The following is a 14,988-nucleotide window of genomic DNA, read 5'->3' as shown; positions in this document are numbered from 1 at the left end:
ATCCCACAAGCACAGGCAACCAAGGCAAAAATGAATAAATGGGATCACATCACATGGAAAAGCTTCTGCACAGCAAAGGAAACAATCAACAAAATGAAGAGACAACCCACAGAATGGGGTGAAATATTTGCAAATTATCCATCTGACAAGGGATTAATAACCAGAATATATAAGGAGCTCTAACGACTGTATAGGAAAAAATAAAATAATACAATTTTAAAATGGGCAAAAAATCTAAATAGATATTTCTCAAAAGACGACATTACAAACCACAAACAGGTATATGAAAAGGTGCTCAATATAATTACTCATCAGAGATATGCAAATCAAACTGCAATGATGTATCATCTAACTCCAGTAAAAATGGCTTTTATCCAAAAGACAGGCAGTATCAAATGCTGGCAAGGATGTGGAGAAAAAGGAACCATTGTACACTGTTGGCAGGAATGTAAATTAGTATAAATTAGCCACTATGGAGAAGAGCTTGGAGGTTTCTCATAAAGCTAAAAATAGAGCTACCATATGATCCAGCAATCCCACTGCTAGGTACATAGCCAGAAGAAAGGAAATCAGTATATCAAAGAGACATCTGCACTCTCATGTTTATTGCAGCACTGTTCACAATGGCCAAGATTTGGAAGTGACCCAAGCATCCATCGACAGACAGATAAAGAAAATGTGGCATGTATACACAACGGAGTACTATTCAGCCATTAAAAAGAACGAGAACCTGTCATTTGCAGCAACCTGGATGCAAGTGGAGCTCATTTTGTTAAGTGAAATAAGCCAGGCACAGAAAGACAAACTTCACATGGTCTCATTTATTTGTGGAAGCTAAAAATTAACAGTTGAACTCACAGAGGTAGAGAGTAGAATGATGTTTACCAGAGTATGAGAAGGGTAGTGGAGAGAGTGAGCAGGGAGGGAAGCGGAGATGGCTAATGGATACCAAAAAAAAAAAAAAAAACAAAAACAGAAAGAGGGAATAACATCTAGTATTTCAAAGTACAACAGTGTGACTATAGTCAATAATAATTTAGTTGTACATTTTAAAATAATTAAGAGTATAATTGGATTATTTGTAACACAAAGGATAAATGCTTGAGGTGATGGATACCTCATTTACCCTGATATCATTATTACGTATAGCATGCCTGTATCAAAATATCCCATATAACTCATAAATACATATACCTACTATGTACCCACAAAAATGAAAAATTATTAATAAATGATTTGTTTGATTTTAAAAAAACAAGGATGCCCACTTTTGCCATGTCTATGCAATATAGTAGTGGAAGTCCTTCCCAGAGCAGTTAGACAAGAGAAAGAAATAAAAGACATCCAAATAAGAAAGGAAGAAAGGAAATTGTTGCTGTTTGCTGACAACATAATCTTATATATAGAAAACCCTAAAGAGTCCAGAAAAAAAGCTGCTAGAACTAATAAATTCAGTACAGTTGCAGGATACAAAATCAACACCACAAAAATCACTAGCATTTCCATACACTAACAACAAACTTTCCAAAAAAGAAATCAAGAGAACAATCCCACTTACAGTAGCTACAAAGATTAAAATACTTAGGAATAAATTTAACCAAGGAGCTGAAAGACCTGTACACTGTTGTCTATAAAATATTAATAACATAAATTAAAGTAGTCACTAATCCTTTTTAAATCCACCATGCCCCAGTCCAGCTGAACAACTTGTACTTTTCAGAATCTACACTATGTGTTCTCACTGCTCTGCAGCTAGCCACCTCTTTCACCCTCCCTAGATCACCTTCTTTACTATTTCTGCTTCTCAAAATGTTACCCCTCTTTCAAAGCCCAGGTGTGATGACATCTCCCTAGTAAAGCTCCCTCAACACCTCAAGCTTATAATAACTAATCTCTTCCTTGAATTCCCATAGCAGGTTATTTGTACCTCCATTATAATACCTCTCTCATTCTATGTGTATTTTAATCATTCATGTGTGGCATGTTTCTCTTATTAGGCCATAAATATCTTAGGACAAGAACTATGCCCTCATTTTTGTTCCACTACAAATCTTAACACATACCTTGCACACACCAGACCTTCAGAAAATGCCTGCCAAGGTAATGAAGGGACTGCCTAAATTAACATAAATTATTATTCTGTATACTGATCCGGTACTAAATCCATGGTGCTATCATTTCTCAATCACTGATGGTTATCCACTTACTTAAATAACCTTTCTTTGAATACACTTAGAAAAGACGGAAAACTGTGTTATAAGGGAGGAACAAGTACGTAGGTTATTCTTTTCCTTAAACAAAGAGAAGTTCTGTCATGCGTCATGGAAAATTAAAGCACAGTAATAAAAAGCACCAACAAGATTTGTTGAATAATGATTTAGTGGAAACGTTGCTTGCCTCCTGTTCATAGGTCCTAACTTTCCTCTCAAGTACTTAAGCTGCACGTTCTATTTATTTTGTTTCTAGATTACATTGACAACTATTGGCTATGGAGACAAAACTCCCCTAACTTGGCTGGGAAGATTGCTTTCTGCAGGCTTTGCACTCCTTGGCATTTCTTTCTTTGCACTTCCTGCCGTGAGTATCTTTGCACCAATAAAGCAGTTTAAATTAGGTCTTAGAGACTTATTAGAGTGAGCTCTCACAAATTGGTATGCTTGGGAATACATCTGTATCATTTACAAATATAATTTTTCTGATATAATGTTGACTTTTCTAAATTATCTGGATAATTTATAAAATATAGTCTTTCCTTGGAGACACTTAACCTGAGACTTTATTTAATATAGGCTTGTACTTTGTGACCAAATAATAACTATGATGGCTCACTTTTTAGGCAACATGCTACTAAGACATTTAAAATATTTGCAAAGATTTAAAGCTATCTTCTTTTTAAACTGATCCTTCCAATTTGGTTTATAGTGTGTGCTACTTAAGAGATGGATGTGCACAGTGGAGTATTTTTCTCTTCAGATCCATTTGAGTGAAACGCATATGACCTTAAAGCGTGTTAAACATGTCAGATGATTTATTCACTGTGTCATCATCATTGATTTTTTTTAATGAGCAGTTTCTGTATCTTATCACAATAAAGGGCACATTTATCTGCCCCCAAGCTTCTGATTATTTTCTCCTTAGTGAATGAAGCCTGCCTTTCTGATCATTTTATTCTCTTGTGTCTTTAAAGGCAGCTGTTCAAAACATTACAGTTTGCTCCCATTTCCAAGTTCTTGCTTTCGTTCACTCCACCTGGGGTGGGGAAGGGGGAGCCAACAAAAAAGAGGGTTAAGGCAGTGGCAGCAGGAGTGCTTAAGGAAAATAGCTCCAGTCTTGCTCCAGACACAGCTCAAGCTGTGCCAACCAGAGACCCCAGAGCACCTCTCCAAAACTCTTTTAGCTCGTAGGGCTTCTCTTCTGCCTATTAATGAGGGCAGAGAACACCCTTGTCCCACCAGTGCCCAACTCGAGATTCACCAGGTGGTTCTGCCCCAGAACACTCAAAAGCACAGAAAAGAGACTGAAAAGGCCATGCATATGCTTGGGTACTAGAACTCAGTTTGAATACATCTTTGTCATGTACTAACTATATGACTGCTTTAGTTTACTAGGGCTGCCTTAACAAGTAACACAGACTAGGTGGCTTAAACGATAGAAATGCATTGTCTCACAGTTCCCAAGGCTGAACATCCAAAATCAAAGCATTGAGAAGCCACGAGAGCCATGAGAGAAAGATCTGTTCCAGGCCTCTTTTCTTGACTTATAGATGGCTCTTCTTCCTGTGTCTTCATGTCATCTGTGTCAAAATTTCCACTTCCTAGAAGAACACCAGTCATATTGGATTAGGGTCCATCCTAATGACCTCATTTTAACTTGATTACTTCTGCAAGGACCTATTTTCAAACAAGGTCACCTTCTGAGGTCGTGGGGATTAGGACTTCAACATATGAATTTTGGAAAGACACAATTCAGCCTGAACAGTGACCCTGAATAAGTTTATTTTTTAATAGAACGGAGGAAGAATCATTGAGCCCAGAGAAACTTTCTGCAGATCAATGTAATAATGTAGGTCAAGTTCTTGTCATGAAGAGAACTCTCAATAAATGTTACTGCCCTTTGCCTGTATGAATCTGGAAATACATGTTTCCTGAAACAAAATGATGAAATCAAGGAGAATCAAAAAAAAACTCTTACATATCCAAGGCAACTTCATCAGGCAATCTCAACAATTCAGAACAGAGAAGAGATTCACTCAATAATCAGATTCCCTACAGGAAAATACCTTTAAAAACAGTACAATACAGTCTTGGATTTTTTCCCATTATAACGGCACAAAATAATTGCAGCTTTTGTGTTTATATTTATCCTGAGGCCACATGTATAGCAACCTCTATGATTCAGTGAAAAACTATGAACAAGGAGGTAGGCAACCTCTGGGCTGTTGAAATAGACAGCAGTCTATGTTCTGTCTTCATAGGAGAGCCACTTGAGACCTAATTCATAACCTAGTCTTCATTCAGAGAAAATTCTGATAAACTCAACTTATGGTTTCACAATTCTTTGAAGATTATAAACAACAAATACAGAGGAAGCTGATAGAACAGACACTGCAACAGAAAGAAATGGTGAAAGACTAACAGCAAAGGAGGGAAAAGGAAATCTGTGAATAGCAAGCAGACATCAATGTTCAAAATGTATATCCTGTCCTTAAGATGGTCAGTAAAAATAAAATAAAAAGGTAAAACAAAATGTGTAAAGATCTAGGACCAATTAGTGTTACAGTCAACACACCTCTGGAAGTGGGCTGCACTCAGCACAGCAAAAAGGCAGTTCCCATAATGAAACTCTGAACTATCACAGGGAGGTTAAATATGTCGCTAGGTTAAGTTAAAGGACAGAGACTAAGTAGTCATTCTTGGAAATGTTTCCAATAAAGTAATTATGAAATTTTTATATGCAAATTAAATTAATACATGTTGGAAATCTGAAAAGTTTGCTTTCACTGAAAAGAATATTTCTTAACAATGCCAAGAAAAGTAATCTCTACTATGGATCTTTTACTGAAACCTCACAATATTTTCTGAGTCCTTATTTATTAAATGAAAGACTAAATGGTCCATATATAGCTTTAGAAAAAAACAAAGTGGCCAGAGATTTGATTATATCCTGTGTACCTGCCAACCAATAGTGTTGTCTGATTGAAATTTAGGAAGATACATTGACATTTTGCTGAGAAAGCTAGAGGCTGCCCCTATGTAGGGTTCCTCCCACCCAGGACGCCTGAGAACCAAGAAAGAAATGAGCCTTTCTCCATCTTACCCTCAATGCAGAAGGGCTGTCCTGCACATCACAGTCATACAAGCCACCCTTCCAACGGTCCACTGTAGGGTCTCTTCCCTTGGTACCCACTCCATCTCTGGGCTAATGAGCTCACAGAAGAAGCCCCAGCTCCCTTGTGTTACCCTGATAGGCAGGTCTTTCTCCTCTTTAGGGTTCTTCCTTGTCTTCTGCTAGATATTCCTGCCAAGAGTATTTTCATTGATGAAGAAATTGAGTTTTATAGAGACCGAATTCCTTGAGACATCCAGCTAGTAAATTCAGTGCAAGAACTCTGACTCAAGATATTAACCATTCAATTAAAAATATTGGCCACTGTAATCATTAACAATATTAATTAAATGTAATTATTGTATTTAATAAAATGTTAACAACAGTTTTAAAAAATAGGATATCTTGCCAGGCACGGTGGCTCATGCCTGTAATCCCAGTACTTTGGGAGGCCGAGGTGGGCGGATCACAAGGTCAGGAGATCGAGACCATCCTGGCTAACACGGTGAAACTCCGTCTCTATTAAAAAACACAAAAAATTAGCCAGGCATGGTGGCAAGTGCCTGTAGTCAGAGCTACTCGGGAGGCTGAGGCAGGAGAATGGCGTAAACCCGGGAGGCGGAGCTTGCAGTGAGCAGAGATCACGCCACTGCACTCCAGCCTGGGTGACAGAGCGAGACTCCGTCTCAAAAAAAAAAAAAACAAAACAAAAGCACATTGGGTATCTTTCAGCATAGCCTATTTGCTAATTGTGGGTTACAAATTAGGTTCATTTAATCTGGAAGATAATGAAGGTTAAATATTTTAAATGTTTACCAAAACATATTTCCTCTCTAGTTGTTGTTTATGTAGCAGTTCTCAGCAAAGTGTTAAATCTTAAAACCTAAAAATTGAGTCTTGTTGTCTTAGGAAATGAATTAAAACAAAATTCAATTTCTAAGAATTTACATCTATTGGTGTCAATATTTGAAGGGATGACACATGTTCAAAGCTTAAGCCATGTTTTATGTGTGTATATACATATACAATAGACTTTATTTTCACAGGCTTCTATTTAGGTGCACCAAGCTGTGTACTAAGAGAGAGGTGGAAAAAAATTGGAAAGAAGCCATGATGAGACAATAAGCAGACCTGGTTTATTAAATGCTATAATGTACAATCTGGCACAAGAGATATGTAGCAAACATTTGCCATTCACCAATATATGTTTTTTTCACATACACAATAAATGTGATTTTCAGTACATTTTTAATTGTTTGGCAGATGATAAATTTGTGCTATGTAGTGCCTGTCTTTATTTTTCAAAGGGGATTAAACTCCGAACCTCATATCCACATCATAAGTGCTCAAAATGGTAGCTAGTGCTGTTAATTCGGCGTCTGCAAAATCTGAATTATGCTCCATACAAGTGGATTATACACATATATGCACATAAATGCATGTATATATAATACATGTTATAAATAGATGCTAGAAAGTTTGGTATTTCGTATTCCTTACATGTCTACACTTTATGAAAAGTAGTATTAAAGAGAAAGTAAAGGAAATCTTTCCTAAATTATCTTAAACAGCAGAAAAAAACTGGAAGTCACTAATGACTTAAGTTGTTCTGGATTTAGAAATGGAGGGGCATTTTTATAACCCCCAAATGGAGGGAAACGTTGTTTAAATCTGTAAACCAGATCACAGAGACCAGGTTTCTATAAAGTTTAGTTTGTAGAATCACAACCTGTAAGAGATAGAGATCTTAGACAGTGTAAGACAGTCACTGAAAAAGAGAGATGGAAAACAGAACCTATGATGTAATATCTAATTTCATAGTACAGTCATTTATACTAAATAATAATGGAGTAGATCATTGCTCATGAATAGCAAATAGTATTATTAGACCAATGCATATTTTAAACATGATTGCATTACTTATTTTCTGTTTATTGTCACAGATGTACTCAGAATTGTGGAATCTCAAGATAAGAAGGAAGGTTAAAGGCTATCTAGAGCCCAACTATATCTCAGCCAAGTTGTTATTCAGCTGAGACTTAACACCTTCTAGAGATGAAAAACCCACCAGCTCTCTAGGCAGCCTATAGCATCTTTGAACCATCTTTGAGCTACTCTAAAAATAAAAAGAAAAGAAAAACAACCATTCCTTACCTGTGGCAAATACTGACTTGGTGCTTATAAAATGTCCATCTCTAACCTAAGGGTTAGACTCCTTGAAGTTTAATAAAAAGCTAATAATTTATAGCTAGCAAGTAAAATCCACAGACTTGAAGGCAGCAGAGTTCCCAGTCCCTTGCCAATAAACTCAAGAGTTAAAGACAAAGCCCAGAGACTGAATTTAGCAAGCTCCAAAAGCCAACCGAAGGCTGAGACAAAGCGTCTTGTTTTCACAAATGTTAGTAGACCAGAGCAAATTGGAAAGAGTGGGGGACATCAAAGAACCAGAATTTTGGCAGATCAAGATGATAAGCAGAAGGAAAGCAAAGTGGCCAAAAACTAATGTAAACCTAGAAGGGAATACTAATCTTACTAATCCCAAAAACTGAATAGGTGAACCAAAATAAAAAAGGCAAGGAATGGTAAGTGTGAATTAAAATGGGAATGTGATTTGCAATGATCCACGTTCTAGTCTTTACTGTACAAATGGGCAAAATAGAAAACCTTCTACTATATATCTTCAAAACTGAATATCCCCACCCTCTACTTTATTTTTCTTTTAGTAGGTTTAGAGTTATAACATTGTAAAGAACTACAGCTGGGATAGATTTTATCCAGTCCTCTCTCCTCCATTTCATGGATAGAGAATCTAACTTTCAGAGTCTCATCAAAGTGCTAGAAGTATTCCCATGTTCACAGCAGTGAGACTTGAACACCCCCAGATTTAAAATCCAGCTCTGTCCCAAGCTAAAATTCATGTTCTCTACATTCCATCACTGGATGTGACCATTCGCTCTAACTTAGGCAAAAAGAAATGTCACAAAGAAGGCCACACACATACACAAAAAAAAAATTATTGTGATTTTATTTATAATCATGGTGCCTATGCTATACCACAAAAGATAATAAATGACAATGCCTAATTGCTTTACTAAAGAACAGAAGTTGTATCTCCTGGCAGTATTGCCCAACAATTTGCCGTTGGCTGATGGTATTATAATGGAGAGAAATACTGCTTATTTTAATATGTAACATGTTTATGGACAGGTTACATACCATTTGTCTTCTCTCAGACTCATTTTAGTGACTTTTTAATATTTGTATTATTTAACAATGCTTTTGAAATTTTTGAGTGCCATTTTTGTATTTTGTTCCAGGGCATTCTTGGCTCAGGTTTTGCATTAAAAGTACAAGAACAACACCGCCAGAAACACTTTGAGAAAAGAAGGAACCCAGCTGCCAACCTCATTCAGGTAAATGTCAATGTAATAGGTAGATGGCAACATCTGCGTCCATAGTGCTTGATGGGTCATTTTCCGATCTCTGTGCTTCATTGCTTGGTAGAACTACTGCTTTGTTCCTTTTAAAAAAAAAAAATGAAGTCAGAACTTAATGTACAGTCTTGGATTTGGACAGGTGTTTCTCCTCTCCCAAACTGAAACACGTGTATTTTTAGCAAATGGTCCATGCATTGTTTACACTAAGTAACTATGTCAGCAAGGCCATGCAAATGTTAGCAGTTGTGTTGCTCCTGGAATTATGTAATATGTCTTATGAATTACTTGATGAAACATAACTGATCATTAAGTGATGGAGCAGAACAGGGCATTACAATTACTTTCTCCAGCCAGATGTATGTTGCTGTTTTAAAGAACAACATATTTGTTTAGAATGTCAAGGTTTAATATCTGTGAAATTGCTTTTAGTGCCATCTAGGGCAGTTAGTGGAAACAGTTATCCTATTTTGAGAACTGATGGAACTATGGAATACATCAGTATTTGAGAATATTAAACAATAAGTATATAATTTGAAGCTAGCTCCTAATACATAGGCTGTTATTCAGCATTTCATTTTCTTTTCAGTAACTCAGGATTAGCTTCAGCACTAAAAGGAATGCATCGCCTTTCACCATCCATATATTTTCCATCCTAGATCCAGATTAAGAATCACAGAATATATTTTTTGTTAGATTCATAATGTAGAGTTGACATTTAGTCATGGACAAAATAATTCTACAATCTAAAGTTTCTCCCTTCCTGCTAGAGAACTGGAAGCTACCGAATTTCTAAACTGGAGGGGCTTGAAGTGGTGCTCCAAGGCCCTAGGAAACTTGCCTTAATGCTGCAGTAACAGGCACACTGTTTTTTGTTTTGTTTTGTTTTGTTTTTTGTTTGTTTTGTTTTGTTTTTTGAGACAGAGTCTCGCTCTGTCGCCCAGGCTGGAGTGCAGTGGCGTGATCTTGGCTCACTACAAGCTCCTGGATTCACGCCATTCTCCTGCCTCAGCCTCCCAAGTAGCTGGAACTACAGGCGCCCACCACCATGCTCAGCTAATTTTTTTGTATTTTTAGTAGAGACAAGGTTTCACCGTGTTAGTCAGGATGGCCTCGATCTCTTAACCTCGTGATCTGCCTGCCTCGGCCTCCCAAAGTGCTGGGATTACAGATTGTGAGCCACCGTGCCCAGCCACAAGCACACTGTTTTAATTTAGATTGTACCTTTGGGTGGGTGGGTTGGTGGTAGATGACCCCCGCACCCCATACCTTTAGTGTTTATCTGTAGCTGTGATATATGCAGGGCCTCCCACAGAAATGGAGCTGGGGAAAGGAGGGGGCACTATGGCTCAGTTATATCATGAAGGAGATCTGTTGATACCTCATCATTAAATGAGGATATTAATTTTTAAATCAAGTTATTCTGCAACTGTTGACAAGAAAGTAGACCATCAGGCATGGCTTCCAATGCAAATCACTGAGAATCTCTATTTTTTTACATTATTTTTTACAATATTTTTTTTTTTTACATATTCTTTACAGGTTTTAAAAGGGCACTAAAGAGAAAGTGAACTCTGTTTTCTTAAACAAAAAGACCCTTATGGAGTTGGAGTTTAAGATCTGATGCCAAACAATAATCAGCAGAATGAAAAGAGGAGTCACACACTTTAGGACACACGCAAGACACCCCAAGGTCCAGAATTCATAGCCTTTCATCCTTTAGCACTCCTTAACTGGTTACACATGTTCCAATACTTCCAATAAGTTTTTCTCTTTACTGTTCTTATCCTTTAATTTCCCTTCACTCTAGAACAATGTTTTCCAACCTGTGAGTGCAGAAGTTATTGCACAGGTTCCTTGCATCCATCTGAGCATCAAGCTCTGTCTACATACGGAACCAATAATACATTTGACACAATAAAACCTCTTGGAATATCAGCTGTTTTGTTTTTCTTTGAGGAATTTCTCATGTACATATCAGTTGTGATGATACAAAGCAGTGCTGCTCAATATAGTCACCGCTAGCTACATGTAGCTTTTTACATTTAAATTAATTAAAATTAAAAACCAAGTTTGCCAGTGGTACTAGCCACTTCTCAAGTGTTCAATAGCTACAAGTGGCTATCAACTAACATACTATACAAGAGAAATATAGAGAATAACTGTAGGAAATCTCCTGATCTAACTTATCATTATTGACTACTAGACTGTGCAAGAACAATTTCCAATTGAACTTGAAAATAAATTGCTATTTCTATAGCAAATCATTGGAGCAGAGGCATTTATATGTCTACAGTCAAAATGAGCAAGGCCTCCCTCACAGGTAACCCTGTGGAGGAGAGGCTAATTGAACAGTTTTACTTGGAGGCCTAGAATTTTATTTTATGGAACTGGGTTATGTAATACATATTGTAATCAGTAATTGAACTTGTACAAATGCAGGTAACAATGAAGTAAAATCATGAGTTTTTCTTTTACTTAAAACTCCAAGTTATATGTTGTTCTTAACAAAAAATAATGCAATGTGGAAGGCTTGAAGCATTCAAGAGTACTTTTAAAATCTAATCATAGTTTCATTAATCAAAGTAGAATCTACTAATTTTAAAAGCAATTGCTGCTTCATTTAAATGCAATTAATTTATTTATTAGACGTAGAAATAATAATATAATTATTAAATTTGTTCATTGTTCTTCCTTGCTATAGTCTTTAGACAGAATTCAAGGCTTTAAGCCTTGATTATATATTGTAGAAATTTATATTTCAGGATGCAGTAGATTGAAAAATAAACTTCATTTACCCATCCATTCACTTTCTTACCCAATAAACCTGACTTGGTTTACTGAACCAAGTCAGCAAGATGGTTACATAAACCATCAAGCCCAAAAGCATCTCATTTATTTTAGGCCAGAGTCACTATCTTCTTAAAAGGGCAACTGAGATGCCCAAATTACTTCATCATTTGGTTGGTGAGAGAACTAAATTAACCAACATTTCAGGGTTTTAGGAAAAAATTTAAAACCCCAGAAGCTTGCAGCAAATTTAGCTGTGTCAATATCTTTCCATGATTCATTTAAATTTACTTTTCATTTCAAGCTGGAGCAGTCTGGAAAAAGAAATTAGCTCTCAGTAATGTTTTGAATACCTGCCCAAATGTCACAACTTTTATTAATAATGCTTAAGACTCATGAAGTGCTTTTTAGTTTGCAGGGTGCTTCTAATACATTATGTTACTTGATCCTCAAGACAAGCCTAGGAAGAGCTAGGACTCAAATCCCTGCTGTCTGAATCTGAATCCATTGCCCCTTTCAAAAAGCAGCATTTACATCCTCATAAATGTATGAGGATGTATGGGATGCTTGGGATTTAACACTTAAAGATTCTTCAAAAGTTTCATGTTAGAGGTTTACTTCTGGAGAGATTGGACTAGTTTTTTGTGGAACCAAGATGCTTTATTAGAAACAGAAACAGGGAATTAAGTAAAAGTTTGTGAAATAAAGGCTGGTAGGGATAGATTAGAAAATATTGCTTTGATGCCAACTGATCCAAAAGAAAAATATATAATTTGCATTGAAACTTTGGCTTCCCCCAGTAAAATGACTTAGTCTCCACCCAATTACCCTAAAACGAAGCCACTAGTCATTAAGCTCAGGCCACTTATATAGAGATTTTACATCTTTTTAGTGCTCCAGTCATAAATAAAAACAGTGCAAGGTGTGGTGACTCATACCTGTAATCCCAGCATTTTGAGAGGCCAAGGTGGGAGGATCACCTGAGTTCAAGATCAGCCTGGACAATATAGTGAGACCACATTTGTTTAATAAATAAATAGGAACAGAATCAGGAAAAAAAAAAAAAAAAAAAAAATAGAGATGAAAAAAACATGAAGGAAGGAAAAGAAAAAAAAAAAACAGAAGGTAAGATAAAGTTGTGAAATTTTCCCTGAAAGAATAAAAAAAGATTGAAAATAAAGCAAAAATGATAAGAAACATGAAGGGCCCATCCAGGCATTCCAATATCCAGCTAATAAAGGTATCTCAGCTCAAGTGCATAGAAACTAAGAGGAGGATTTTATCAAAGAAATACGACATTATGATTTTCCAGAACAGGAGGACGGGAGTGGCCACAGTAGAAGAACTCACCAAGTACCCAGCACTGTGAACCAAAAACTTCACACCAAGATTTTCATAGTGAAATATCAGAAAACTTACAAAAAGGGGATCCTAAATGCTTTCTAAGCAGGACAGAGCCAAAGGATCAAAATAAGGATGACATTGGATTTCTCATTAGTAACCCAAAAATTAGAAGACAATGAAACAATACTCTCAAAATTATCAAAATTTTCAATCTAGAACTCTGTATCTAGCCAAACCACCATCAAGTATAAGAGCAGCACCAAGGCACTTTTAGGCATGCAAGATCTCAAAAATTAATGTACCATTTACCTTTACTCAAGAAACTTTGTAAATAGAATTTCTCTTCCAAAACAAGGGGATAAGCCAAGAGAGAAAGAGACCTGGAATCAAGAAACAAGAGATTCCACACAGGAAAGAGCAAAGGGGATTTCTATGATGATAGGGAAGGGAAGTCCCAAGACAACAGCTATGCAGGCCTTGAGAACAGAATGAGAAGGAGGCTGAGAGCTCCAGGAGAAAGATCTTCAAGGAAGCGAAAGAATGGAATTCTCAGATTTCAGGACGCATTTGACCAGAGGAACTTTATAGTTCTGTTGGAAAGCTCTGGACTGTATTCATAACAGGTACATCTACGCAAATCAAGAAATTAAAATAGGGCAATTATAACTCCCAAAAAAAACAAAAACTTCTATAGGAAAGAAAGAGTAGCCACAGTACATCACATTGCTAAACTGGGAGCAACAGTTACATTGTCATAATAATATTAAATAGTAACTTAGCTAAGAATTGTGATATTAAAATGTTAGTAGGATGAAAGGAGGGGAAGAGGGCATGTAAGTGGGCAATATCATTATCTTTCAGGATAGGAATTTGATTGATAATGTCTAAAATTGAAAAATCAAGAAATATAACTATAAGCATAATCCTTGAAAATAAGCATTCTTGGCTGGGTGCAAGTGGCTCATGCCTGTAATCCCTGCACTTTGAGAGGCTAAGGTGGGAGGATCACTTGAGGCCAAGAGTTGAAGACCAATCTGTGCAACATAGCAAGACCCCACCTCTGCAAAAAAATAAAAATAAGTCAAGTGCAATGGCACACACCTGTAGTCCTAGCTACTCAGGAGGCCAAAGCCGGAGGATTGGTTGAGCCTGGGAGTTTGAGGCTGCTGTGAGCTATGATTGTACCACTGCACTCCAGCCTGGGTGACAGAGTATGACTCTGTCTCAAAAATAATAATAATAATAAATAAAGATTCTTAAAAATAGAAGCAACAACTATAAGAACTGAAGGGGTTGGCTCTGAGGAACAGAAAGTAGTGTCAAGAGAGATGTGGAAAAGGATTGCTGGTTAATAGCCTAAAACTTTCAGAACTTTTACATTTTAAACTCTGTACCTTGAATAAATAAGCTGCATGTTCATTATTCCTTTGGATGGTCAGCTGAAACGTTCTAGACCATTTCCAGTAAGGATCAAACATGTCATGACGACAATACTTGCAAGACAAATAAAATACTCCCAAAAAACTGAATTATGCTGGCCTTGTACTTATTGAGCAAAGTCCAAATCTGTTTGGCTGCCTAGAGCACCAGCATCACCTGGTAAACGGTAAATTTGGCTCTCATTTTGCTTCTTGTTGATTTGTCCTTTGAATTGCATACACCATGTAGATTAACCATAGGAAATCCCTCTAAATGTTATTTTTCTCTTGCCAACTACTGTGTGATTTTGGCTTTAAATATACGAACATGAGCCACTGGATCACAGGGATATGGGTTCAAAGTTCAGCTACTAGAAGCAATTTGCTGAGAGAGAGCTAAGGACAAAACAAAGTTATTATAGTGTAAGGGGCATAGAGTTCCACTTTCCACCTTCATTTTGACTGTTAACTAATATCAGACATGTGACAGATGCCACCTGCACCTTCTGTACCTCTCATTTAAAAGGCATTTTTGGGAGATGAGTAATGAAGGGAACAAGAGCTTAGCTGTTGGGATCAATTTGATAGAAAAATAGCAAGACATCAGGTTTCATTGTAAAAAAAAATCTTTAAGAAAGGGCGGAGCAAGATGGCCGAATAGGAGCAGCTTCAGTCTC

General features: G+C 36.8%; 1 protein-coding gene across 1 annotated transcript in view; it reads left to right on the top strand.

Annotated features, from left to right (window-relative positions):
- Positions 1–14,988, top strand: part of KCNQ5 (potassium voltage-gated channel subfamily Q member 5) — a 579,251-nt gene that overhangs the window by 463,179 nt on the left and 101,084 nt on the right. Inside the window, exons 6-7 of the mRNA XM_031935624.1 lie at positions 2,467–2,577; positions 8,643–8,738. Of these exons, the coding sequence (XP_031791484.1) occupies positions 2,467–2,577; positions 8,643–8,738 (207 nt within the window). The remainder of the gene's footprint in view (positions 1–2,466; positions 2,578–8,642; positions 8,739–14,988) is intronic.

Source organism: Piliocolobus tephrosceles, chromosome 5, assembly GCF_002776525.5.
Source record: "Piliocolobus tephrosceles isolate RC106 chromosome 5, ASM277652v3, whole genome shotgun sequence".
Taxonomy (NCBI): Eukaryota; Metazoa; Chordata; class Mammalia; order Primates; family Cercopithecidae; genus Piliocolobus; species Piliocolobus tephrosceles.
Note: the sequence above shows the minus strand (reverse complement) of the source record. Positions and strands in the feature narration are given on the sequence as shown.